At 66.1% G+C, this 26,540-nt stretch overlaps 3 protein-coding genes and 1 long non-coding RNA gene across 6 annotated transcripts in view; 2 read left to right on the top strand and 2 right to left on the bottom strand.

Annotated features, from left to right (window-relative positions):
• KDM6B (lysine demethylase 6B) overlaps positions 1–4,308 on the top strand; it is a 69,144-nt gene extending 64,836 nt beyond the window's left edge. Inside the window, 2 exon segments of the mRNA XM_050933502.1 lie at positions 2,520–2,661; positions 2,935–4,308. Of these exon segments, the coding sequence (XP_050789459.1) occupies positions 2,520–2,661; positions 2,935–3,142 (350 nt within the window). The 3' untranslated portion in view covers positions 3,143–4,308.
• Positions 4,309–12,560: 8,252 nt separating this feature from the next.
• Positions 12,561–17,045, top strand: TMEM88 (transmembrane protein 88). The gene is made up of 2 exons (XM_050933501.1): positions 12,561–12,851; positions 16,634–17,045. The coding sequence occupies exons 1-2, from the start codon at positions 12,561–12,563 to the stop codon at positions 16,904–16,906; spliced, it is 564 nt and encodes a 187-aa protein (XP_050789458.1). The 3' UTR covers positions 16,907–17,045.
• A 4,731-nt stretch (positions 17,046–21,776) lies between these two features.
• Positions 21,777–22,633, bottom strand: NAA38 (N-alpha-acetyltransferase 38, NatC auxiliary subunit; the record flags this gene model as incomplete). Its single annotated transcript, XM_050933605.1, has 2 exons — positions 21,777–22,013; positions 22,348–22,633. Coding segments are annotated over 2 exons (399 nt in total), but the record flags the coding sequence as incomplete, so codon positions are not given.
• Positions 22,634–22,708: 75 nt separating this feature from the next.
• LOC127039605 (uncharacterized) lies at positions 22,709–25,319 on the bottom strand. Of its 3 annotated transcripts, XR_007771182.1 has the most exons (4): positions 25,173–25,319; positions 24,782–24,843; positions 22,957–23,154; positions 22,709–22,868 (listed from the first exon to the last, which is right to left on the bottom strand). It is a non-coding gene; the product is annotated as an uncharacterized LOC127039605 (long non-coding RNA). The 3 variants fall into 3 exon arrangements; XR_007771183.1 differs by lacking the exon at positions 24,782–24,843 and having other exon boundaries at positions 22,709–22,824; positions 22,913–23,154; positions 25,155–25,319; XR_007771181.1 differs by lacking the exon at positions 24,782–24,843 and having other exon boundaries at positions 25,155–25,319.
• Positions 25,320–26,540: the final 1,221 nt, after the last annotated feature.

Here is a 26,540-nt window from a genome sequence, read left to right as displayed (position 1 = left end):
CCCCCCAGGAGCTCCCTGCCTCAAACCATCTGACAGGTGCGGACGAGCACGTGGTTCGGACAGAGACGTCCTTTAGGGGAGGGTCTATTAATGGAGATTCTCTGTGTCCTCGTAACAGTGACCATAATATAATTAAATGTAAGATCCCTGTCGCGGGGAAAACGCATCGGCCCCACACGGTAGCCTTTCATTTCAGTAAGGGGAACTACACAAAACTGAGGAAATTAAAGGGTGCCGTGCCAACACTGAAATCTCGGCAAACTGCGTGGAAACTTTTTAAAGAGGCGAAAAGGCGTCCTTTACAGAGTGGAAGTTAAATCCTAGGAAGGGAAATAGAAAGGAGCATAAACACTGGCAAACGCAGTGTAAAAATACAATTTGAGGAACAGCTAGCCAAAGACTCAGAAAGTAAGAGCAACATTTTTTGAAGGACTTCGGAGCCAGGAAGCTGCTAAACAGCCAGTGGGGCTGCTGGACGATCGAGGAGCACTCAAGGACGATAAGGCCATTGCGGAGAAATGAAATGAGTTCTTTGCATCGGTCTTCACGGCTGAGGGCGTGAGGGAGATTCCCAAACCGGAGCCCTTCTGTTTAGGTGACAGATCTGAGGAACTGTCCCAGAATGAGGTGTCATTAAGGGAGGTTTGGGAAGAAATTGATAAATTTAAACAGCAGTAAGTCACCAGGACCAAATGGGATTCACCCAAGCGTTCTGAAGGAACTCAGATGTGAAATTTCAGAACTACTAACTGTCGTCTGTAACGTATCACTTAAATCAGCTTGTGCACCAGATGACTGGAGGAGAGCTAATGCGACACCAATTTTTAAAAAGGGCTCCAGAGGTGATCCCGGCAATTGCAAGCCTGTAAGCCTGACTTCAGTACTGGGCAAACTGGGTGAAACTATAGTAATGAACAAAATTGTCAGACACGTAGATGAACATAATTTGTTGGGGAAAAGTCAACATGGTTTTAGTAAATGGAAATCACGCCTCACCAATCTACTACGATTCTCTGAGAGGGGTCAGCAAGCATGTGGACAAGGGGGATCCAGTGGATCTAGAGTACTTAGATTTTCAGAAAGTCTTTGACATGGTCCCTCACCAAAGGCTCTTAGGCAAAGTAAACAGCCACGGGATAAGAGGGATGGTCCTCTCCGGGATCAGTAACTGGTTAAAAGATAGGAAACAAAGGGTAGGAATAAATGGTCAGTTTTCAAAATGGAGAGAGGTAAATAGTGGTGTCCCCCAGGGGGTCTGGGACAAGTACGGTTCAACATATTCATAAAGGATCTGGAAAGAGGGGTAACCAGTGAGGTGGCAAAACTTGCAGACGATACAAAATTACTCAGGATAAGTCCCAGGCAGACTGCAAAGAGCTCCAAAAGGATCTCACAAAACTGGGTGACTGGGCAACAAAATGGCAGATGAAATTTCTTGTTGATAAATGCGAAGTAACGCACATTGGAAAACATAATCCCAACTCTACATATACAATGATGGGGTTTCCACTCGAGAGAGGGATTTTGGAGTCACTGTGGATGGTTCTCTGAAAACATCCGCTCAAGGCGCAGCGACAGTCAAAAACGCAAACAGAACATTGGGAATCATTAAGAAAGGGATAGATAATAGGACAGAAAATATCCTATTGCCTCTATATAAACCCATGGGACGCCCACACCTTGAATACTGCGAGCAGATGTGGTCGCCCCATCTCAAAAAAGAGATATTGGAATCAGAAAAGGGCAACAAAAATGATTCGGGGTCTGGAAGGGCTGCTGTACAAGGAGAGATTAATAAGACTGGGACTTTTCCGCTTGGAAAAGAGACGACTAAGGGAGGATATGTTTGAGGTCTATAAAATCATGACTGGTGTGGAGAAAGTAGATAAAGAAGTGTGGTTTACTTCTCATAACACAAGAACCAGGGGTCACCCAATGAAATTAATAGGCAGCAGGTTTAAAACAAACCAAAGGACGTATTTCTTCACACAGCGCACAGTCAACCTGGGGAACTCCTCGCCAAAGGATGTTGCGAAGGCCAAGACTATAACGGTTAAAAAAAAGACCTAGATAAGTTCATAGAGGACAGGTCCATCAATGGCTATTAGCCAGGATGGGCAGGGAGGGTGTCCCCAGCCTCTGTTTGCCAGACGCTGGAAATGGGCCACAGGAGCTGGGTCACTTGGTGATTCCCTGTTCTGTTCATTCCCTCTGGGACACCTGGAATTGGCCGCTGTCGGATGACGGGACACTGGCCGTTCTTATGTTCAGCTCTCATGTATGTGGCTCCACCAAGTGGCAGAAATGTGTACTGCATCCTCAGGAGGGTACTGGTGGGTTCAGGGGGGCAGGGAATGGGGCATGGGGCCTGTCCCCTCTAGGGAGCACTGGCTCCCCTCCGGCCCCAGGGCAGGGACTAGCTGGCTGCAGGGTGGGGACGGGGAATGGGGCCCAGGGCTGCGGCTGTGTCTGGGGTGGGATTTTGCCGACTGCTGCCTCACGCTTTCTCCCTCCCGCAGCCTATCAATACCAACTGGCCCTGGAGCGCTACGAGTGGAACGAGGTGAAGAACGTGAAATCCATCGTGCCCATGATCCACGTCTCGTGGAACGTCGCCCGGACGGTCAAGATCAGCGACCCCGACCTCTACAAGATGATCAAGTGAGCGGTGCCCCTGTGACTCCTCCCCACCCTGCCCTACCCCCTGCCCTGTGTGGTGGGCGTGGCAGGGGCCCCCTTGCAATTGGAGTGGGAGTTACCACCCCATTGAGATGCATGGGGCAGCTCCCCTGCTCTCAGAGCAACGGGCTCAGGCTCTCGGCAGACTCAGGCAGTGTCGGTGACACTTAGGGCAGCTCCCCCCTCCGAGCGCTTGCCCGCGTCTCTCTCCCCTTCCGTCCCACTCACTCGCTCCTGGTCGTCTCTCCCCGCCAGGTATTGCCTCATGCAGTCCATCAAGCACTGCCAGGTGCTGCGGGAGACGTTGGTGCGTTCGGGGAAGAAGATCGCCTACCAGGGCCGGGTGAAGGACGAGCCGGCGTACTATTGCAATGAGTGTGACGTGAGTGCCGGGGCTGAGAGGGGGGTTCCCGCTGCAGCCGCTAGCTACCGGCCAGCTCCTCTAGCACCCGCCGGGCACTAGAGGTCGCTGTGTTGCCAGATTTTCCCGTCCTTCGGCCGAGACAGCCACACCCCTCGGCCTCGAGGGCTGGTGACCCGGCCCGACCCGCACCCGAGGGCGTCCCTTCCGCTTCCAAACCTTCAACCTGCCGCTTCAGTCGGAGATGGGATCTGCCGTCCCTGAACTGTCGGGCAGAGTTGGCTGCGCCGCCCCTCGGAGGTGGGCGCAGCAGAGACCCAACCGAACCACCCTTCTTTGCTTCACCGTCTCCCAGCTCGAATGCTGCTCTGATAGGGTGTGTGGTTAATAAAATCCACGGTTAAGGAGAATCCACCTCTGTGGGCAGCAGGGAATATCAGGTTGAGCTCTGTGCATGAGATTTGTTTACTCTTTAAAGTGCCTCCTGTCCCACATCCAGTTTGGGATTTCGTTGCGGCGTCAGCCTCGTCCGCACTAAGAGACGGGTTCCGTAACGGTTTAAAAGCCAGAAACAGTGAGTATGAAACGCGGTTTGTTTAAAAGAGAGAGAGAAAAAGGCAGCTTGCGAGTTTTGGATACGCCGGGCACGTGGCCGCAAACCCGTTGCCTCTGAAAACGGAAGAGGCAGAACATAACCAAGGCAGCGGAACGGCGCGGCCGGACAGGGAGGAAACGGAGCAACGACAAAACGAGGTGCCAACGGATGGACGACTCAGCGAAATGCGGAGGAGGAACGTGACGAGAGCGACTTGGCAAAAGGGGGCAAAACCGGATGAGCGACTTGGCTAAAATTGGTGGAAACCGATGAGCGAGGAGTCTGTCTAAATGGGAAGGAAATGGATTTCTAACTCGTCGTAAGGGGGAGAAAATGGAGGAGAGATTTGGCTAGATGTGGTGTGAAAGAATTAGCCATCATGCTAAATATGCAGTAAATGGATAAAGAATTTAGCGAAACGGCACAAACAGGATGCAGACGTCAGAATGCGGGGCAGAGCGGTTAGCGACTTGGTTAACGTAGGTGGATTAGCAATTTAAACGGGCCGAAAACGGATCCGTCCTTCGGCTAAACAGGATGAGCACGGATTAGCCAAGTGGCTACACGCGGTGAATCTGTTCAGCGTGGCATAAATTGATTGGTGACCCGGCTGAACAAGGTTTAAATGGATCAATGCCTCCACAGAACCGGACCCGGAAAGTTAGCGACTCGGCCAGACACGGCGTGACCAGTTTAGCGACTCGAGTCATTGGGGGGCCGGTGGATTAGCCACTCGGGGCAAAGCCACCCAGGTGGCTTCGTGACTTGGCTAGCCATGGCAGGACTGGATTGGCCGCTTGGCGAACCGCCGTGCAGACAGATGAGTGGTTTGGCTACGCACGGCAGAAATGGGTTAGCCGCTTGGCTACGCAGGGAGAAGACGGATGAGCAACTGGGCGAAACGTGGTGCAAATGAATTGGCGACGGGTGAAGAGGGAAGAACTGAGACACCAGGAGGAGGACCAGGCGCTTGGTTTCCAGAGAGGAGGATGCCGGAGCCCAGGATGGGATCGGAGATGGCCATCAGCAGCCAGGGCCGGCCTCAGAGCCAGTCTCGGGGCAACTTAATGAGCACCGAGGGCAGATTGGCCTTACCACTGTGGGAAGAAGCGGCCAACTGGCTCTTAAACGCACCCACCTTATGGGATGTGGCTCGCCCTGTTGGGGATCCCCAGGGACCCTCCATTGGGGGTGACAGTTGGGGCAGCCAGGGCTCGGCATCGAGGGAGAGCCCCTGGCTCCGGAGACCTGACACCGGCAGAGCACCGACTAGTGTGCGAACCATCTGGCACCGTCGTTGTGCGGCCGCAGTGTCTCATGTGCCTCTTAAAGCACCAGGGCGGGACCCAGGACTCCTGGGTTCTCTCCCTGCCTCTGGGAGAGGTATGGGGACTGGTGGGTTAGAGCAGAGGGGGCTCGGAGCCAGGACTCCTGGGTTCTCTCCCCAGCTCTGGGAGGGGAGTGGGGTCTGGTGGTTAGAGCAATGGGGGGCTGGGAGCCAGGACTCCTGGGTTCCCTCCCTGGCTCTGGGAGGGAAGTGGGGGCTGGTGGGTTAGAGCAGAGGGGGTTGGGAGCCCGGACTCCTGGGTTCCGCTCCTGGCTCAGGAGGGCCTGTACCTGTAACCGCGGTGGCTGTGAACGCACCTTTGCAAAGCGTACAAATAAAGTTCTCTCCCCCGACATTGCGCCGGCTGCGTCTCTCATTGGTGCCCCGATCACCGCTGTGATCCAGGCCACTCAGCCTGGGTCCCACAGCCTCTGATGGGGTCGGAGGGGGGCGGGGACTGCGCACTGGAGAAAGTGGGGTTTGTGCACTGGCTGTAGTACATTGATTAACACAGCAAAGGACATGGGGGGGCTGGGAGCCAGGACTCCTGGGTTCTCTCCCCGGCGCTGGGAGGGGAGTGGGGGCTGGTGGGTCAGAGCAGGGGGGGCTGGGAACCAGGACACCGGGGTTCTCTCCCTGGCTCTGGGAGGGGAGTGGGGGCTGGTGGGTCAGAGCAGGGGGGGCTGGGAACCAGGACTCCTGGGTTCTCTCCCCGGCTCTGGGAGGGGAGTGGGGGCTGGTGGGTCAGAGCAGGGGGCTGAGAGCCAGGACTCCTGGGTTCCATATCTTGCTCTACCCTGCCCCCAGTTTCCCTTAGGGGGTGGCCTGGTGCCGCGCCACCCTCCTCTCCGACAGGCGCGGTGCAGCCAGCAGCCAGGAGGGGGCGCTCACGCCCGTATGTCCCGCCCCTGCAGGTGGAGGTGTTCAATATCCTGTTCGTGACGAGCGAGAACGGCAGCAAGAACACGTACCTGGTGCACTGCGAGGACTGCGCCCGCCAGCGCAGCGCCGCCCTGCACGGCGTGGTGGTGCTGGAGCAGTACAAGACGGAGGAGCTGATGCAGATCTACGACAGCTTCACCTTGGTGAGGGCCAGGGGGTGCTGTGGGGCAGGGAGCGGGGCGGGGGGCCCAGCAGGGGGCGCTCTCCCCTGGCAGATGGGGCTGGCCCCAGGGCGGCACTAGGGGGCACTTGGCTTCAGGATGCACATTTTCCCACCTGGGGTCCCTTTTTCCCTGGGGACTCACTGGAGCGTACGTTCCTGGGGGAAATTCTGCACCCAAAAAATGAAAATTCTGCGGTCAATATTTTAAACTTCCGCATGTTTTAATTGTGAAAAATCACAGAATCTTATCTCGCCGGTTTCAGTTATTTTGGTCCTTTATTTCAAAATACCTGTCAGCAACTACGTCTGAATGATACAACAGAAACGAATCAGGCGCCGTGTTTTTGATGTGTCCCTGCATCGCGCCCCGTCCCCATGTGACCCTGCACCCCTTCGCTCGTCTCCATGCGTCCGTGTGCCCCCACTCAGCCACTCCCTCGTCCCGTGTGGCCCTGCACCCCCTTCTTCATCTCTATGTGTCCTTGCACCCGCACTCAGCCACTCCCTCCTCCGGTGTGACTCTGCACCCCTTCCCCCATCTCCATGTGTCCTTGCACCCCCACTCAGCCACTCCCTCCCATTCCCCGTGTATCCCTGTGCCCCCACTTAGCCACCCCCCTTCTCCCATGTGGCCCTGCACCCCCGCCCCTTTCCCTATGTGTCCTTCCCCCTGCCTCTCCCTGTGCCCATGTGTCCCCCCACTCTCACTCCCATTCAGCTCCTGCCCCCCCCACTAGCCCTTCTGAACCCCCGTCTGTGACCCCAGCAGCCCCATGTGCCCCATGTTGTCCATCCCCCCATATCACCTGTCTGCTGACCTGGCCCAGGAGGCGTGAAGAAGGCAGCCTCTTTCTCTTCCCTATGGGCAGCTGGGCTGCTCTCTGTTCTGGTGCCACAGCGGCCCCTGGTGGGCAAAGGGGCGGACTGCAGCCTATTTTCTGCGGGGGGCGGAGGGGATTCTGCGCGGCAGGTGAATTCTGCGCGTGCGCAGTGGTGCTGAATTCCCCCAGGCGTCAACGTAAAGGGAACGTATTGGGGGGAGGGAGTGCTCTGCTCCCACCCGCAGGACTCCTGGGTCCCATTAACCCTTTTTTTCCTTCCCGCCCGCAGGCTGGATCCCCCAGCTCCAGATGAGCCAGACCTCGCCCAGGTACTTCCTGGGCAGAGACAGGAATCAGCTCCCCCTTCCCCAGTGCCCCCCTGCCCCGCTGGGGGAAGGAGGGGACATCTCGGCACCGCCCGTCCCAGTGGCCAATCGCAGACAAGCTCTTGTTTACACCGGAACCTCTCCGGCCCAATCGGCTTTGCTGTTGAAACGAGGGAGAGGGGGCGGAGCCCCAGAAGCAGCCAATCTTCTGCGTGATCCGAGGAGCCAATCCGCAAGCAGCCTGTGAATACAGACACTCAAACAAATGAACTTTTTTAATTTATTCTTGAAAATGACCTGGGGGGGGAACGGGGAAACTTTTTAAAAAAAATTTTTTTTTTTTTTTTGGAAAATAATAAAAAACACACAGAAAAAAAAGAGAAAAAAAAACCCGCCCAGGAGACGGGAAATGGAAAACCGTGGAGCCTGGGCAGCTCGGCGGGGCCGGCGGGCGGTTCCCCGGCAGACACACGCCGGCCTTCGGCGGGGACAGGAGAACAGAGACTCTGGAGCTCAGCCAGGAGCTCTCTTCGTCGACGGAGCATTAACTCGTTTGTTTTGCAGGGGCGGGGGGCGGGGGGGAGACACTGGCAGCGGCGAAAGGGGGTTGGGCGTATTTTTTTTTTTTGTCGTCTTTTTACATTTTTCTCGTCAGCAAATGAAGCAAAAAAAAAAAAACAACACAAAACCAACAAAAAAAAAAACCACCACGAGGAAAAGATACGGGTTTTTTACGCAGCAATTTCTCTTTGTTTCCTCTTTGCGCGTTTGTGGCGGTTGGAGATTGTCCATTGGTTTCTATATATATTGGCGCGGGGCGGGCGGTTTGTGTGGGCGTGCGTGGGCTTGAGTCTCACTCTGCTTTCTTAAATCCTGGCCGCTTGGCGTGGGGGGGGCTTTTAATTCCACGTCTTCCTGGCTTGGTTTTGTTTTCTTCTGAACTCACGTGAAGGAGCCAATTCCCGCCGGCTTGGGTCTCCGATTGTGCAAACGATGGTGCAAAAGGGGGAGTGAGGAACGGTGCTCAGCGTCCAGCCCCCGTGCGCAGGGGTTCGCGGGAACCCTGCCCCCGGGAGCTGCCTTCCCCTGGGTTAAGCGTTTCGTACAATCGCAGCCGCGGTTTACACTTCTCTCAGGTCAGCCACAGCAACTGAGCCAGGACAGCAGGACAGAAATCTGCCTTAACTCCCCCGCCGGCCAGGTTTCGCCTCCCCCACTTCTCACTTGTTTGGAAACCGGAAACACGTCGGGTGCTTTTTCCTCGGGGCTTTTGTTTTTGTACCTCCAGGCCTCAAGATTTTCGCAATTTGTAAATTGTCCTCTGTTGTTGTGTATTTTTTTTTTTATTTATACATCATTTTTGTAATGATTTCTCTATTTATTGGTTGCTATTGAGGGGTTGATTTGAGCGTTCGGGGGGTGTTTTTTTAAATGGCCTTTTTTTGGTAATCGTGTGTATTTGTCTGTTTCTCGCCAGAATTTTTGCGTTCGGTTTTTTTGGGGTTTTAATGTTAAGCTCGGCCCATCCCCGGCATCGTGAGACGGGGGGGTTTTGTTCAGTTTTTTGCCTCTTTTCATGGTGCTGAATTCCATAATCACTGTGCGATCGGGACTTCTGTTCATTTCCCCCTCCTATCCCAGCATCTCGCCAACACACTGAACGAAACAAGTGGACGTCTGGGTCCTCCTGGATCATACTGTACTGTAAGGCGACAAAGGAAAAAAAAAATCTTATTTTGTAAATGTAAAAAAGATTAAATTAACTCACAGAGATACAGAAAAGGCCTCGTTGCTTTTTGTTCCGAAGGGGACGGCGAGTTTCTTCAGCGACGTGCCAAAGCCCAGGAACTGGGCGATAATTCTCTGGGCCGTGATGTGGTGATTCGCCGTCTCTTGGTGGCTTCAAATCAAACATTTCCGGGAAGATGTTTTGGCCAAACCCTACCAATGGATCTATGAATCCACTTCATGGCTGAGAGCGGCGCTGGGCACAGTGCCGGGGGCCATGGAAAAAAGTGGTGAGCGAGCAGAGAAGCCACAGAAAGGATCCCAGGGCTCCAGGAGGGGCCGTGGTTACGTGGGGAGGAAATCCCAGGAGGTCAGAGGGGACAATCAAGTGGATCTTCTGACCTGAAACTACCTTGGCATCGTTAAAGCACTAACTGCCCATGACTGCCATAAAAACATATGTTCGGCCATATTGGGTCAGGCCAAAGGTCCATCTAGCCCAGTGTCCTGTCTGCCGACAGTGGCCAATGCCAGGTGTCCCAGTGGGAATGAACAGAACAGGCAGTCGCCAAGTGATCCATCCCCTGCTGCCCACTCCCAGCCTCTGGCAAACAGAGCCTGGGGACCCCCTCCCTGCCCATCCTGGCTAATAGCCATTGATGGACCCATCCTCCATGAACTTATCTAGGTCTTTTTTGACCCCCTGTTATAGCCTTGGCCTTCGCAACATCCTTTGGCGAGGAGTTCCACAGATTGTGCGTTGTGTGAAGAAATACGTCTTTTGGTTTGTTTTAAACCAGCTGCCTATTCATTTCATTGGGTGACCCCTGGTTCTTGTGTTATGAGAAGGAGTAAATAACACTTCCTTATCTATTTAAACACCAGTCATGATTTTATAAATCTCTCTCATATCCCCTCTTAGTCGCCTCTTTTCCAAGCTGAAAAGTCCCAGTCTTATTAATCTCTCCTCATACGGAAGCCGTTCCAGACCCCGAATCATTTTTGTTGCCCTTTTCTGATTCCAATATCTCTTTTTTGAGATGGGGCAACCACCCCTGCTCGCAGTATTCAAGGTGTGGGCGTCCCATGGGTTTATATAGAGGCAACAGGATATTTTCTGTCCTATTATCTATCCCTTTCTTAATGATTCCCAACGTTCTGTTTGCGTTTTTGACGCCGCTGCGCTTTGAGCGGATGTTTTCAGAGAACGATCCAAAGTGACTCCAAAATCCCTCTCTCGAGTGGTAACAGCTCAGTGCCAGACAGGGGTCAAGCGGCTTTCCTGCCTGGCTCCCTCCCCCTGCACACAACACTAATCATAGAAAACAAAGTAACTTTATTTTTAGTTGGTACAGCAGGGCTGGCAGGGGCTGCGGGTCGGGAGTGAGGGGCACCGGCAGAGCTGGGGGGGCAGGGCTGGGCTAGCAGGGGCTGCGGGTTGGCAGAGCTGGGGGGGCAGGGCTGGGCTAGCTGGGGCTGCAGGTCGGGAGTGAGGGGCACTGGCAGAGCTGGGGGGGACAGGGCTGGGCTAGCAGGGCCTGCGGGTCGGGAGTGAGGGGCACCGGCAGAGCTGAGGGGGCAGGGCTGGGCTGGCAGGGGCTGCGGGTCGGGAGTGAGGGGCACCGGCAGAGCTGGGGGGGCAGGGCTGGGCTAGCAGGGGCTGCGGGTTGGCAGAGCTGGGGGGGCAGGGCTGGGCTAGCTGGGGCTGCAGGTCGGGAGTGAGGGGCACCGGCAGAGCTGGGGGAGACAGGGCTGGGCTAGCAGGGGCTGCGGGTCGGGAGTGAGGGGCACCAGCAGAGCTGGGGGGCAGGGCTGGGCTGGCAGGGGCTGCAGGTCGGGAGTGAGGGGGCACCGGCAGAGCTGGGGGGGCAGGGCTGGGCTGGCAGGGGCTGCAGGTCGGGAGTGAGGGGCACCGGCAGAGCTGGGGGGGCAGGGCTGGGCTGGCAGGGGCTGCAGGTCGGGAGTGAGGGGCACCAGCAGAGCTGGGGGGGCAGGGCCGGGCTAGCAGGGGCTGCAGGTCGGGAGTGAGGGGCACCGGCAGAGCTGGGGGGCAGGGCTGGGCTGGCAGGGGCTGCAGGTCGGGAGTGAGGGGCACCGGCAGAGCTGGGGGGGCAGGGCTGGGCTGGCAGGGGCTGCAGGTCGGGAGTGAGGGGCACCAGCAGGGCTGGGGGGGCCCAAGGGTGAGTTAGCAGGGACTGCGGGTCGGGAGTGAGGGGCACGGGGGAGCAGGGCTGGGCCAGCAGGGGCTGTGCGTTGGGAGTGAGGGGCACCGGCAGAGCTGGCGGGGCAGGGCTGGGCTGGCAGGGGCTGCGGGTCGGGAGTGAGGGGCACCGGCAGAGCTGGGGGGGGCAGGGCTGGGCTGGCAGGGGCTGCGGGTCGGGAGTGAGGGGCACTGGCAGAGCTGGGGGGCAGGGCAGGGTTGTGCTAGCAGGGGCTGCAGGTCGGGAGTGAGGGGCACCAGCAGGGCTGGGGGGGCCCAGGGGTGGGTTAGCAGGGGCTGCGCGTTGGGAGTGAGGGGCACCGGCAGAGCTGGGGGGGGCAGGGCTGGGCTAGCAGGGGCTGCAGGTTGGGAGTGAGGGGCACCGGCAGGGCTGGGCTGGCAGGGGCTGCGGGTCAGGAGTGAGGGGGACCGGCAGAGCTGGGGGGGCAGGACTGGGGTAGCAGGGGCTGCAGGTCGGGAGTGAGGGGCACCAGCAGGGCTGGGGGGGGCAGGGGTGGGTTAGCAGGGGCTGCAGGTCGGGAGTGAGGGGCACCAGCAGGGCTGGGGGGGCCCAGGGCTGGGTTAGCAGGGGCTGCAGGTCGGGAGTGAGGGGCACCGGCAGGGCTGGGGGGCAGGGCTGGGCTAGCAGGGGCTGCAGGTCAGGAGTAAGGGGCACCGGCAGGGCTGGGGGGGGGCGGCAGGGCTGGGCTAGCAGGGGCTGCGGGTCGGGAGTGAGGGGCACTAGCAGAGCTGGGGGGGCCCAGGGCTGGGCTAGCAGGGGCTGTGGGTCAGGAGTGAGGGGCACCGGCAGGGCTGGGGGGGCCCAGGGCTGGGCTAGCAGGGGCTGCGGGTCGGGAGTGAGGGGCACCGGCAGGGCTGGAGGGGCCCAGGGGTGGGTTAGCAGGGGCTGCAGGTCGGGAGTGAGGGGCACCGACAGAGCTGGGGAGGGCAGGGCTGGGCTAGCAGGGGCTGCGGGTCGGGAGTGAGGGGCACCGGCAGAGGTGGGGGGGCCCAGGGGTGGGCTGGCAGGGGCTGCAGGTCGGGAGTGAGGGGCACCGGCAGGGCTGGGGGGGCCCAGGGGTGGGCTGGCAGGGGCTGCAGGTCGGGAGTGAGGGGCACCGGCAGGGCTGGAGTGGGAGGGGTGACAGGCAGCGGATCAGTTCAAAGCATCCTTGGAATCTGAGCAGGACAAATTCCTGCCCCCCCCCCCCCCGTTTGCGCATGGAGCTGGGGGGGCGGCGAGGGGGGGGAGTGGAATGAGCCAGGCAGCAAAGCCAGGACCCCCCCGCTGTTCCAGGACTCGCCTCCCCAGCTGCCCCCTGGATGTGGGGGCGGGGGCGGCGCCGCGGCGAGGGGCCGGGCCGCCCGCGGGCGCTATAAAGCTCAGCGCGCAGGGGCCGCGCAGGGACCCCCCGGCCATGTCCGCTTCCCCGGCAGCCAGCGGGCGGCAGGAGCCCGGGGGGGCGCAGGGGGGCAGCCCGGTGCCGCCGCCCCCGTACGGCGCGGAGCCGGCGCTGGAGCCGGGGCCGGAGCCGGAGCCGGAGCCGGAGCTGCGCGGGGCGCTGGACTGTCTGGCCTGCGCCGTCCTGCTGAGCGCGCACAACCTGCTGGCGGCGGCGCTGTGCGCGCTGCTCTGCGCCCTGGTCTGCGCGGCCGCGCTGCTGCCCGCGGGCACCGCGCTGGGGCTGGGCTTCCTCTGCCACTCCAAGGTGAGATCCCCGCCGGGCCTCCAGAGCCCCCCTCGGGGACCCCCCAGAGCCCCCCCGTGCCCCCCACAGCCCCCCCAGAGACCCCCTCGGGGACCCCACAGCCCCCGTGACTCCCGTTCTCCCACAGCCCCCCAGAGCCCCCCCGTGTCCCCCACAGCCCCCGTGACTCCCGTTCTCCCACAGCCCCCCAGAGCCCCCCCCTGTGCCCCCCCCAGAGACCCGCTCGGGGACCCCACAGCCCCCGTGACACCCGTTCTCCCACAGCCCCCCAGAGCCCCCCTGTGCCCCCCCGTGTCCCCCCCACAGCCCCCGTGACACCCGTTCTCCCACAGCCCCCCAGAGCCCCCCTGTGCCCCCCCAGAGCCCCCCCGTGTCCCCCACAGCCCCCGTGACTCCCGTTCTCCCACAGCCCCCCAGAGCCCCCCCGTGCCCCCCCACAGCCCCGTGACACCCGTTCTCCCACAGCCCCCCCGAGACCCCCCCCACAGCCCCCGTGACACCCGTTCTCCCACAGCCCCCCCGAGACCCCCCCACAGCCCCCCGTGACACCCGTTCTCCCACAGCCCCCCAGAGACCCCCCCACAGCCCCCGTGACTCCCTTCCTCCCATAGCCCCCCCATAGCCCCCCCGTGCTCCCCACAGCCCCCGTGACACCCGTTCTCCCACAGCCCCCCTGTGCCCCCCCAGAGCCCCCCCATGTCCCCCACAGCCCCCATGACACCCGTTCTCCCACAGCCCCCCAGAGCCCCCCTGTGCCCCCCAGAGGCCCCCCCGTGCCCCCCACAGCCCCCGTGACTCCCGTTCTCCCACAGCCCCCCCGAGACCCCCCCACAGCCCCCGTGACTCCCGTTCTCCCACAGCCCCCCCCGAGACCCTCCCACAGCCCCCGTGACTCCCTTCCTCCCACAGCCCCCCAACTCCCTTCCTCCCACAGCCCCCCAGAGACCCCCCCACAGCCCCCCGTGACACCCGTTCTCCCACAGCCCCCCAGAGACCCCCCCACAGCCCCCGTGACTCCCGTTCTCCCACAGCCCCACAGATCCCCCACAGCCCCCGTGACTCCCTCCCACAGCCCCCAGAGACCCCCCACAGCCCCCGTGACTCCCTTCCTCCCATAGCCCCCCCATACTCCCCACAGCCCCCGTGACTCCCGTTCTCCCAGAGCCCCCCAGAGACCCCCCCACAGCCCCCGTGACTCCCTTCCTCCCATAGCCCCCCCATAGCCCCCCCCGTGCTCCCCACAGCCCCCGTGACTCCCGTTCTCCCACAGCCCCCCCAGAGACACCCCCCCCACAGCCCCCCGTGACTCCCTTCCCCCCACAGCCCCCCAGAGCCCCCCCATGCCCCCCACAGCCCCCGTGACTCCCGTTCTTCCACAGCCCCCCCAGAGACCCCCCCCACAGCCCCCCAACTCCCTTCCTCCCACAGCCCCCCAGAGACCCCTCCACAGCCCCCGTGACTCCCTTCCTCCCACAGCCCCCCAGAGACCCCCCCACAGATCCCCCACAGCCCCCGTGACTCCCTTCCTCCCACAGCCCCCCAGAGACCCCCCCACAGCCCCCGTGACTCCCTTCCTCCCACAGCCCCCCCAGAGACCCCCCCACAGCCCCCATGTCTCCCTTCCCCCACAGCCCCCCAGAGCCCCCCCGTGTCCCCCACAGCCCCCGTGACTCCCGTTCTCCCACAGCCCCACCAGAGACCCCCCCACAGCCCCCGTGACTCCCTTCCTCCCACAGCCCCCCCAGAGACCCCCCCACAGCCCCCGTGACTCCCTTCCTCCCACAGCCCCCCAGAGACCCCCGCACAGATCCCCCACAGCCCCCATGACTCCCTTCCTCCCACAGCCCCCCAGAGACCCCCCCACAGCCCCCGTGACTCCCTTCCCCCCACAGCCCTCCAGAGCCCCCCCGTGCCCCCCACAGCCCCCGTGACTCCCTTCCCCCCACAGCCCCCCAGAGACCCCCCCCACAGCCCCCGTGACTCCCTTCCTCCCACAGCCCCCCAGAGACCCCCCCACAGCCCTCGTGACTCTTCCCCCACAGCCCCCCAGAGCCCCCCCGTGTCCCCCACAGCCCCCCGTGACTCCCATTCTCCCACAGCCCCCCCAGAGACCCCCCCGTGCCCCCCACAGCCCCCCGTGACTCCCTTCCTCCCACAGCCCCCCAGAGACCCCCCCACAGATCCCCCACAGCCCACGTGACTCCCTTCCTCCCACAGCTCCCCAGAGACCCCTCACAGCCCCCCCTGTGACGCCTGAGCCCCCCACAACCCCCCTGATCCCCACTCTGTCCCCAGACCTCCCACAGCCTCTCAGAGGCTTCCTCGGTGCCCCCCACAGCCCCCCTCTGTGACCCCTCCCCTCTATGTCCCCCCACCCCTCACAACATCCCCAGAGCCCCCACCCCCCAGAGCCTCCTGCCCCTCTTCCCCGCCCCCACAACCCACCACAGAGCCACCCCTCTGACCCCCACCCCGAGCCCTCCAAGGTGAGACTCCTGGGGCCACCCACAAAATAGGGCTGTGGGGGGGCAGGGCTGGGCTGGCAGGGGGCTGCGGGTCGGGAGTGAGGGGCACCGGCAGAGCTGGGGGGGCAGGGCTGGGCTAGCAGGGGCTGCGGGTCGGGAGTGAGGGGCACTAGCAGAGCTGGGGGGGCAGGGCTGGGCTGGCAGGGGCTGCGGGTCGGGAGTGAGGGGCACCGGCAGAGCTGGGGGGGCAGGGCTGGGCTGGCAGGGGCTGCGGGTCGGGAGTGAGGGGCACCGGCAGAGCTGGGGGGAGCGCAGGGCTGGGCTAGCAGGGGCTGCAGGTCGGGAGTGAGGGGCACCGGCAGAGCTGGGGGGCAGGGCTGGGCTAGCAGGGGCTGCGGGTCAGGAGTGAGGGGCACCGGCAGGGCTGGGGGGAGGGGTGATATTGCTGCCCTTGGATTCCTGGGGGGGGGCTGGACCCCCCCAGCCCCATGGAGCTGCTGGATGCTCTGGGTGGTCCCAGCCCAGGGCCCCAGCAGGAATGTTAAATTCCCAGCAGCCCCAGGAATGGGGGGGGGGGGGCTGCACGGTTGAAATGCAGGGGTGGGCTGGGGGGGGGGTGAGACAAGCAAGATTAACCCAGGAGTCCTGGCTCCCAGCCCCCCCCGTCCCCACTCCCACTAGCCTCCACCCTGCCCAGAGCCAGGGAGAGAACCCAGGAGTCCTGCCGTTCCCCTCCCCCTCCCCTCCTGACAGCTGACGAAGTGCAGACCTGGGGGGGTCTGGTTGTGGCCGATAACCCCGTGGGGCTGGGGCAGCCCGTCCTGGCGCAGCCAGCGCCTCCTGGTGCCGCCCCCCTCCCCGGTGATCAGTCCTGACAAATGGGGGCAGGGGGCCTGGGATTTGGTGAGGGGAGCTTAGCTGGCGTGTGTGTTTGCACGTTGGCCCCTGTCCGTGCACACTGGTTGCACACACATGTGGGGGATCTGTACGTGCAAGTGCCTTTGCACATGTGATGCCCGGAGGGAGCGTGCGCGGGCCCCTGCCTGCTGGTGCAGGCCTCTGCACATGTGCGTGCAAAGGCCACGCCTCACCTGCATACAATTGTGCAAGTGCTCTGTGCCCATGCGTGTGCAAGCCATGGTGGGAAGAGGGCACTGCTCTTTGCACGTTTGTGCATGCATGTGCCAGCCCCTGGTGGCAGGTGTGCGTACACGACTGCCCGCTCTGAAATGTGCGAGGGCAGGTGCCGGCCCAGGCCTGGTTCGCACGCCTGTCGCACGCACGCTGACCCTCTCCCCTTTTCCCCCCGCCCCACAGTTCCTGCACGCCCGGGTGGCCCCGTGCGAGGCCCATCTTCACGACGCTGGTGCCACGGCCCTGCTCGTGCTCGGCTTCACCCTGCTGCTGCCGCTCCTGGTGCTCGGCCTGGCGGCCTTCGTCCGGCTGGCCCGGCGCCTCCAGCTCGGTTACTGCCTGCTGCCCTACAGCCTGGCCGTCTACCGGAACCTGCCTGCCGGCCGCTACCACCAGGCCGCCTGGTGCTGCCCCCGGGCCCACGCGCCCACCCCCGCGGACAAGGTCTGGGTGTGAGGGGGGCCCCTCCCCACAGGCGAGAGACATCGGGGGGACCCCTCCAATGGCAGCAACACCCCAAAGAGACTGGGGGGGGGCAGGGGAACGGCTGTTCGTTTGGGGTGAGCGACACCTGCTCGTTCTGCTGGCTGCTTTGGGGGGGGGGACGGGAATGTGTTGGGGGGCAGTGTTTGTGCCTGGGGTTTGGGGGGAGGGGCTGTTAGGGGCAATCCAGGGAGGGCTGTGGGTCTGGACTGGGGGCTGTGGGTCTCTGGGACTGGACCTGGTTTGGGGTGGATGTGGGGGGCTGTGGTTTAGGGGCAGGCTGGGTCTGAGCTGGATGGGGTAGGGAGCCTTGGGGGGCTGAGGGTGAGGGGCAGGCTAGGGTGGCTGTGGGGCTGGGGTGGGGCCTTCAAACCAAGCAGCTGTGGGGGGGTCAATTTATTATCAATAAAAATCCTTTTCTATCCAGCAGGTTCATTCCTTTATCACCCCCGCCCCGGCAATGTTTGTGTGTCACTCATGGGAGGGGGGCACACCCCCCACCCTCAGGTCCAGCCATGGGGAAGGGCCGGGCTGGGGCGCTCCCCCCAGATCTGCAGCGGGTTCCCCCTCCGCGCCGCCCATGGGGGCAGGCAGGCTGGGGCCTGTGGAACTCCCCTCCACAGGATTTCTGCTGCCAAGTTCCCCAGGCGCCTTGCTGGGCCGGGCGCTGCCCAGACCCCCTGCCCCCCACATGGCCGTTCTCTGACCCCCGCCTGCCCTTCTGCTCCGGGGCTGGCCTGGCTCCACGGCAAACAGCCGCCGGGGAAACACGACCAAGTTTTCCATGGTCGCAGGGAGCGCCGGCAGGGCCCAGGCACGGGGTGGGAACCACCCAGGGGGCAGGCCCCCTCCTGCCGCTCCCACACTGGGGGGGCAGGGGTCAGGCCCGAGCGCGGGGAACCTGCCAGCAGCAGGGAGAAGGGACTGGGGTGAGATGGGACCGGGAGGGGGGGTTGCCCCTGTCCTGCGTGGGGAGGGGGAGGGAAGTGATGGGTGCCCAAAGCAACAGAAAATCAGTGACAGAGCTGGGGAGAGAACCCAGGAGTCCTGGCTCCAAACCCCCCCGGCTCTCACCCACCAGCCCCCACTCCCCTCCCAGAGCTGGAGAGAGAACCCAGGAGTCCTGGCTCCAAACCCCCCCGGCTCTAACCCACCAGCCCCCACTCCCCTCCCAGAGCCAGGGAGAGAACCCAGGAGTCCTGGCTCCAAACCCCCCCGGCTCTAACCCACCAGCCCCAACTCCCCTCTCAGGGCCGGGGAGAGAACCCAGGAGTCCTGGCTCCCAGCCCCCCTTGCTCTAACCCACCAGCCCCCACTCCCCTCCCAGAGCCGGGCAGAGAACCCAGGAGTCCTGGCTCCCAGCCCTCCCTGCTCTGACCCACCAGCCCCCACTCCCCTCCCAGAGGCGGGCAGAGAACCCAGGAGTCCTGGCTCCCAGCCCCCGCACATGTTTTCGAGCAGGCCCGCTGACAGGGGGTCCGGTGTCCCCCCCCCGGGCAGGGCCAGGAGTCAGGGCCGCAGGGCCGCGCGCTGGCGTCACCGCCGGGAACATGGGAAGCAGCCGGGGATAAGATAAGCGGCTCCCCCGGGTCGCATCCTGCGGCAGGGGAAGGGCAGGGCGGGGGCACACAGCGGCCCATTGTTCGGCGCTGATGGGAACAGCAGGTGCTGGGCTGGGGGCCAGGAGACGGGGAGCCAGGAGCGGGGTCCCCCCAGCCCGACTGCAGGGGCAGCAATGGCCAGCAAGGGGTTAACACTGCTATGGGGGGAGGGGGAGAAGGGGAAACAAATCAGGAGGGGCTGCAGGTCGGGAGTGAGGGGCACTGGCAGGGCTGGGGGGGGCAGGATCCGGCTAGGAGGGGCTGCGCATCGGGAGTGAGGGGCACCGGCAGGGCTAGGGAGGGACAGGGGCTGTGGGTCGGGAGTGAGGGGCGCTGGGAGGGCTGGGGGAGCCCAGGGCTCGGCTAGCAGGGGCTGCGGGTCGGGAGTGAGGGGCACCGGCAGGGCTGGGGGGCCAGGGGCTGCGGGTCGGGAGTGAGGGGCACCGGCAGGGCTGGGGAGGCAGGGGGCTGCGGGTCGGGAGTGAGGGGCACCGGCAGGGCTGGGAGGCAGGGGTCTGCGGGTCGGGAGTGAGGGGCACCGGCAGGGCTGGGGGGGCAGGGGTTGCGGGTCGGGAGTGAGGGGCACCGGCAGGGGCTGGGGGTCGGGAGTGAGGGGCACCGCAGAGCTGGGGGGCCAGGGGGCCGTGGGTCGGGAGTGAGGGGCACCGGCAGAGCTGGGCTAGCAGGGGATGCGGGTCGGGAGTGAGGGGCACCGCAGAGCTGGGGGGGCAGGGGCTGCGGGTCAGGAGTGAGGGGCACCGGCAGGGCTGGGGGGGCAGGGGCTGGGGGTCTGGAGTGAGGGGCACCGCAGAGCTGTGGGGGCAGGGCTGGGCTGGCAGGGGCTGCGGGTTGGGAGTGAGGGGCACCGGCAGGGCTGGGGGGGCAAGGGGAGGGGCTGGGGGTCGGGAGTGAGGGGCAGGGGCAGGGGCTGGAGGTCGGGAGTGAGGGGCACCGCAGAGCTGGGGGGGCCAGGGGGCTGTGGGTCGGGAGTGAGGGGCACCGGCAGGGCTGGGGGGGCAGCGGCAGGGGCTGCGGGTACGGAGTGAGGGGCACCAGCAGGGCTGTGGGTCGGGAGTGAGGGGCACCGGCAGGGCTGGGGGGCAGCGGCAGGGGCTGCGGGTACGGAGTGAGGGGCACCAGCAGGGCTGGGGGTCGGGAGTGAGGGGCACCGCAGAGCTGGGGGGCCAGGGGGCTGTGGGTCGGGAGTGAGGGGCACCAGCAGGGCTGGGGGTTGGGAGTGAGGGGCACCGCAGAGCTGGGGGGCCAGGGGGCTGTGGGTCGGGAGTGAGGGGCACCAGCAGGGCTGGGGGTCGGGAGTGAGGGGCACCGCAGAGCTGGGGGCCAGGGGCTGCGGGTCGGGAGTGAGGGGCACCGGCAGGGCTGGGGGGGCAGGGGCTGGGGGTCGGGAGTGAGGGGCACCGCAGAGCTGGGGGGCCAGGGGGCTGTGGGTCGGGAGTGAGGGGCACCGCAGAGCTGGGGGGCCAGGGGGCTGTGGGTCGGGAGTGAGGGGCACCGCAGGGCTGGGGGGCCAGGGGGCTGTGGGTCGGGAGTGAGGGGCACCGCAGAGCTGGGGGGCCAGGGGGCTGTGGGTCGGGAGTGAGGGGCACCGCAGAACTGGGGGGCCAGGGGGCTGTGGGTCGGGAGTGAGGGGAACCGCAGAGCTGGGGGGCCAGGGGGCTGTGGGTCGGGAGTGAGGGGCACCGCAGAGCTGGGGGGCCAGGGGGCTGTGGGTCGGGAGTGAGGGGCACCGCAGAGCTGGGGGGCCAGGGGGCTGTGGGTCGGGAGTGAGGGGAACCGCAGAGCTGGGGGGCCAGGGGGCTGTGGGTCGGGAGTGAGGGGCACCGCAGAGCTGGGGGGGCAGGGGCAGGGGCAGGGGTTGTGGGTCGGGAGTGAGGGGCACCGCAGAGCTGGGGGGCCAGGGGGCTGTGGGTCAGGAGTGAGGGGCACCGCAGAGCTGGGGGGGCAGGGGGCTGTGGGTCAGGAGTGAGGGGCACCGCAGGGCTGGGGGGCCAGGGGGCTGTGGGTCGGGAGTGAGGGGCACCGCAGAGCTGGGGGCCAGGGGGCTGTGGGTCGGGAGTGAGGGGCACCGCAGAGCTGGGGGGGCAGGGGGCTGCGGGTCAGGAGTGAGGGGCACCGCAGAGTTGGGGGGGCAGGGGGCTGTGGGTCGGGAGTGAGGGGCACCGGCAGGGCTGGGGGCCAGGGGGCTGTGGGTCGGGAGTGAGGGGCACCGCAGAGCTGGGGGGCCAGGGGGCTGGGGGTCGGGAGTGAGGGGCACCGCAGAGCTGGGGGGCCAGGGGGCTGTGGGTCGGGAGTGAGGGGCACCGCAGAGCTGGGGGGGCAGGGGGCTGCGGGTCGGGAGTGAGGGGCACCGCAGAGTTGGGGGGGCAGGGGGCTGTGGGTCAGGAGTGAGGGGCACCGCAGAGTTGGGGGGGCAGGGGGCTGTGGGTCGGGAGTGAGGGGCACCGGCAGGGCTGGGGGCCAGGGGGCTGTGGGTCGGGAGTGAGGGGCACCGCAGAGCTGGGGGGCCAGGGGGCTGGGGGTCGGGAGTGAGGGGCACCGCAGAGCTGGGGGGGCAGGGGGCTGCGGGTCAGGAGTGAGGGGCACCGCAGAGTTGGGGGGGCAGGGGGCTGTGGGTCGGGTGTGAGGGGCACCGGCAGGGCTGGGGGCCAGGGGGCTGTGGGTCGGGAGTGAGGGGCACCGCAGAGCTGGGGGGCCAGGGGGCTGGGGGTCGGGAGTGAGGGGCACCGCAGAGCTGGGGGGCCAGGGGGCTGTGGGTCGGGAGTGAGGGGCACCGCAGAGCTGGGGGGGCAGGGGGCTGCGGGTCAGGAGTGAGGGGCACCGCAGAGTTGGGGGGGCAGGGGGCTGTGGGTCGGGAGTGAGGGGCACCGGCAGGGCTGGGGGCCAGGGGGCTGCGGGTCGGGAGTGAGGGGCACCGGCAGGGCTGGGGGCCAGGGGGCTGTGGGTCGGGAGTGAGGGGCACCGCAGAGCTGGGGGCCAGGGGGCTGCGGGTCGGGAGTGAGGGGCACCGCAGAGCTGGGGGGCCAGGGGGCTGTGGGTCGGGAGTGAGGGGCACCGCAGGGCTGGGGGGCCAGGCGGCTGTGGGTCAGGAATGAGGGGCACCGCAGGGCTGGGGGGCCAGGGGGCTGTGGGTCGGGAGTGAGGGGCGGAACGAAGGAACTGGCTCGTTTCCGGCCGGGACGCCAAGACCCGCGTGGCACAAACGAGGTGGCCGGCGGCTGCTCTGGGTTCCCCAGGAATTTAATGTGCAGAGCGGGACCCACACGCCCCCCCCGGTGCCCCGGCTGCGCCCCCCGGGCAGGTCCTCGGGCGCAGGGGGGGGGGGCAGGTCTCTCCGCCGGGCGCCTCTCACAGGTACTGGGGGCTGCCCAGGTTCTCCAGCTCCACCTCGATGGAGACGATGTGGTGCCCGGGCACCATGGCCAGGCCCAGCACGCGCGGCTCACTGGCCGCCAGGGAGTCTGGGGAGGAGAGGGGGGGTCAGACGGTGTCTCCCTGTGCGGCCACTACTGCCCCCGCCCCCTGCTCCAACCACTAGCCCCCACTGCCCTCCCGGAGCCGGGGAGAGAACCCAGGAGTCCTGGTTCCCTTCCTCCCCTGCTCTAACCACTAGCCCCCACTGCCCTCCCGGAGCCGGGGAGAGAACCCAGGAGTCCTGGTTCCCTTCCTCCCCTGCTCTAACCACTAGCCCCCACTGCCCTCCCAGAGCCGGGGAGAGAACCCAGGAGTCCTGGTGCTGCGTCCCACCAGGCCCCTCCCGTCCCCGCGGGGGACCCAGGCGTCCGGCGCACCCACCGCTGGCTTTGAGGAACTCCTGCGCGGAGCCCAGGATGACGTTGCAGTCGCGGTCGGTGCAGAGGAAGCAGCCGACGAGCGTCCGTCCGTCCGTCATGCGGATCCGCATGTTCCGGTTCAGCAGCGTCTCCAGCTTGCGGCGGGCGCGGGCGGAGGGGGGGTCGGGCGCCTCCCCGTCCGAGTCCTGGGGGGAGAGGGGAGGTGAGAGCCGCCGGCCCCAGAGACCCCGAAACGGCCCGGGACCCCCTGCCCCCTGCCTGGCCCGGCACCCTCCCCAGCACCCACTGACCCTCCCCTGCACCTACTGACCTCCCAGTGCCCTGACTCTCCCTGCACCCCCAGCACCCACTGACCTCCCAGCGCCCACTGACCTCCCGGCGCCCCGACCCTCCCTGCACCCCCAGCACCCACTGACCTCCCAGTGCCCCGACCCTCCCTGCACCCCCAGCACCCACTGACCTCCCAGCACCCACTGACCTCCCAGCGCCCTGACCCTCCCTGCACCCCCAGCACCCACTGACCTCCCAGTGCCCCGACCCTCTCTGCACCCCCAGCACCCACTGACCTCCCAGTGCCCCGACCCTCCCTGCACCCCCAGCACCCACTGACCTCCCAGCACCCACTGACCTCCCCTGCACCCCCAGCACCCACTGACCTCCCAGTGCCCCGACCCTCCCTGCACCCCCAGCACCCACTGACCTCCCAGCACCCACTGACCTCCCCTGTACCCCCAGCACCCACTGACCTCCCAGCACCCACTGACCTCCCAGCGCCCTGACCCTCCCTGCACCCCCAGCACCCACTGACCTCCCAGCGCCCCGACCCTCCCTGCACCCCCAGCACCCACTGACCTCCCAGTGCCCCAATCCTCCCCGCACCCCCAGCACCCACTGACCTCCCAGCACCTCCAGCACCCACTGACCTCCCCCGCACCCACTGACCTCCCAGTGCCCCGACCCTCCCCTGAACCCCCAGCACCCACTGACCTCCCAGTGCCCACTGACCTCCCCTGTACCCCCAGCACCCACTGACCTCCCAGCGCCCACTGACCTCCCAGTGCCCCGACCCTCCCCTGAACCCCCAGCACCCACTGACCTCCCAGTGCCCACTGACCTCCCCTGTACCCCCAGCACCCACTGACCTCCCAGCGCCCACTGACCTCCCAGTGCCCACTGACCTCCCCTGTACCCCCAGCACCCACTGACCTCCCAGCGCCCACTGACCTCCCAGCGCCCACTGACCTCCCCTGTACCCCCAGCACCCACTGACCTCCCAGCGCCCACTGACCTCCCAGTGCCCCGACCCTCCCCTGAACCCCCAGCACCTACTGACCTCCCAGTGCCCACTGACCTCCCCTGTACCCCCAGCACCCACTGACCTCCCAGCGCCCACTGACCTCCCAGCGCCCCGACCCTCCCTGCACCCCCAGCACCCGCTGACCTCCCAGCGCCCCGACTCTCCCTGCACCCCCAGCACCCACCGACCTCCCAGCGCCCCGACCCTCCCTGCACCCCCAGCACCCACCGACCTCCCAGTGCCCTGACCCTCCCTGCACCCCCAGCACCCACTGACCTCCCAGCGCCCACTGACCTCCCGGCGCCCCGACCCTCCCTGCACCCCCAGCACCCACTGACCTCCCAGTGCCCCGACCCTCCCTGCACCCCCAGCACCCACTGACCTCCCAGTGCCCCGACCCTCCCTGCACCCCCAGCGCCCACTGACCTCCCAGTGCCCCGACCCTCCCTGCACCCCCAGCACCCACCGACCTCCCAGTGCCCACTGACCTCCCAGCACCCCCAGCACCCACTGACCTCCCCCGCACCCCCAGCACCCACTGACCTCCCAGTGCCCCGACCCTCCCTGCACCCCCAGCACCCACCGACCTCCCAGCGCCCCGACCCTCCCTGCACCCCCAGCACCCACCGACCTCCCAGCGCCCCGACCCTCCCTGCACCCCCAGCACCCACCGACCTCCCAGCGCCCCGACCCTCCCTGCACCCCCAGCACCCACCGACCTCCCAGCGCCCCGACCCTCCCTGCACCCCCAGCACCCACCGACCTCCCAGTGCCCCGACCCTCCCTGCACTCCCAGCACCCACTGACCTCCCAGTGCCCCAATCCTCCCCGCACCCCCAGCACCCACTGACCTCCCAGCACCCCCAGCACCCACTGACCTCCCCAGCACCCACTGACCTCCCAGTGCCCCGACCCTCCCCTGAACCCCCAGCACCCACTGACCTCCCAGTGCCCACTGACCTCCCCTGCACCCCCAGCACCCACTGACCTCCCAGCGCCCACTGACCTCCCAGCGCCCCGACCCTCCCTGCACCCCCAGCACCCACCGACCTCCCAGGGCCCCGACCCTCCCTGCACCCCCAGCACCCACTGACCTCCCAGTGCCCCGACCCTCCCTGCACCCCCAGCACCCACTGACCTCCCAGTGCCCTGACCCTCCCTGCACCCCCAGCACCCACTGACCTCCCAGCGCCCACTGACCTCCCAGTGCCCCGACCCTCCCTGCACCCCCAGCACCCACCGACCTCCCAGCGCCCCGACCCTCCCTGCACCCCCAGCACCCACCGACCTCCCAGCGACCCGACCCTCCCTGCACCCCCAGCACCCACCGACCTCCCAGCGCCCCGACCCTCCCTGCACCCCCAGCACCCACTGACCTCCCAGTGCCCCGACCCTCCCCTGAACCCCCAGCACCCACTGACCTCCCAGCACCTACTGACCTCCCCCACACCCCCAGCACCCACTGACCTCCCAGCGCCCCGACCCTCCCTGCACCCCCAGCACCCCCTGACCTCCCAGCACCCACTGACCTCCCAGTGCCCCGACCCTCCCTCCACCCCCAGCACCCACTGACCTCCCAGCACCCACTGACCTCCCCTGCACCCCCAGCACCCACTGACCTCCCAGCACCCACTGACCTCCCAGCGCCCACTGACCTCCCCTGCACCCCCAGCACCCACTGACCTCCGCTGCACCTGGTAGGCCAGGGACCTAGTAACCTCCAGCCCAGCACCTGCAACCCCAGAGCCCGACTGACCCCCATGAACCAGCCCCCAGCCTGGCCCAGCCTGGCCCCTTCCTCACCTCCATCACGCTTAGCTCCGCCCCTCACCCGGCTCCGCCCCCTCTGCCCTCCCAGTCCCGCCCCTCACCCAGCCCCGCCCCCTCTGCCCTCCCGGCCCCGCCCCTCACCCAGTCCCACCCCCTCTGCCCTCCCGGCCCCGCCCTCTCTGCCCTCCCAGCCCCGCCCCTCACGTAGCCACGCCCCCTCTGCCCTCCCAGCCCCGCCCCCGCTGCTCTCCCGGCCCCGCCCCTCACCCAGCCCCGCCCCCGCTGCTCTCCCGGCCCCGCCCGTCAGCTGGCCCCGCCCCTGTCCCCTCATCTCCAGCCCCCTCTGCCCTCCCGGCCCCGCCCCTAACCCAGCCCAGCACCCTCTGCCCTCCCGGCCCCGCCCCTCACCCAGCCCCGCCCCCTCTGCCCTCTCGGCCCCGCCCCTCACCCAGCCCCGCCCCCTCTGCCCTCCCGGCCCCGCCCCCTCTGCCCTCCTGGCCCCGCCCCTCACCCAGCCCCGCCCCCTCTGCCCTCCAAGCCCAGCCCCGCCCCGCTGCCCTCCCTGCCCCGCCCCCTCTGCCCTCGTGGCCCCGCCCCTCACCCAGCCCCGCCCCCTCTGCCCTCCCAGCCCCGCCCCTCACCCAGCCCCGCCCCCTCTGCCCTCCCGGCCCCGCCCCGCTGCCCTCCCTGCCCCGCCCCTCACCCAGCCCCGCCCCCTCTGCCCTCCCAGCCCCGCCCCCTCTGCCCTCCCGGCCCCGCCCCTAACCCAGCCCAGCCCCCTCTGCCCTCCCGGCCCCGCCCCTCACCCAGCCCCGCCCCCTCTGCCCTCTCGGCCCCGCCCCTCACCCAGCCCCACCCCTCTGCCCTCCCAGCCCCGCCCCTCACCCAGCCCCGCCCCCACTGCCCTCCCAGCCCCGCCCCTCACCCAGCCCCGCCCGCACTGCCCTCCCGGCCCCGCCCCTCACCCAGCCCCGCCCCCTCTGCCCTCCCGGCCCCGCCCCTCACCCAGCCCCGCCCCCTCTGCCCTCCCAGCCCCGCCCCTCACCCAGCCCCGCCCCCTCTGCCCTCCCAGCCCCGCCCCTCACCCAGCCCCGCCCGCACTGCCCTCCCGGCCCCGCCCCTCACCC

Source organism: Gopherus flavomarginatus, chromosome 23, assembly GCF_025201925.1.
Source record: "Gopherus flavomarginatus isolate rGopFla2 chromosome 23, rGopFla2.mat.asm, whole genome shotgun sequence".
In the NCBI taxonomy this organism is placed as follows: domain Eukaryota; kingdom Metazoa; phylum Chordata; order Testudines; family Testudinidae; genus Gopherus; species Gopherus flavomarginatus.
Note: the sequence above shows the minus strand (reverse complement) of the source record. Positions and strands in the feature narration are given on the sequence as shown.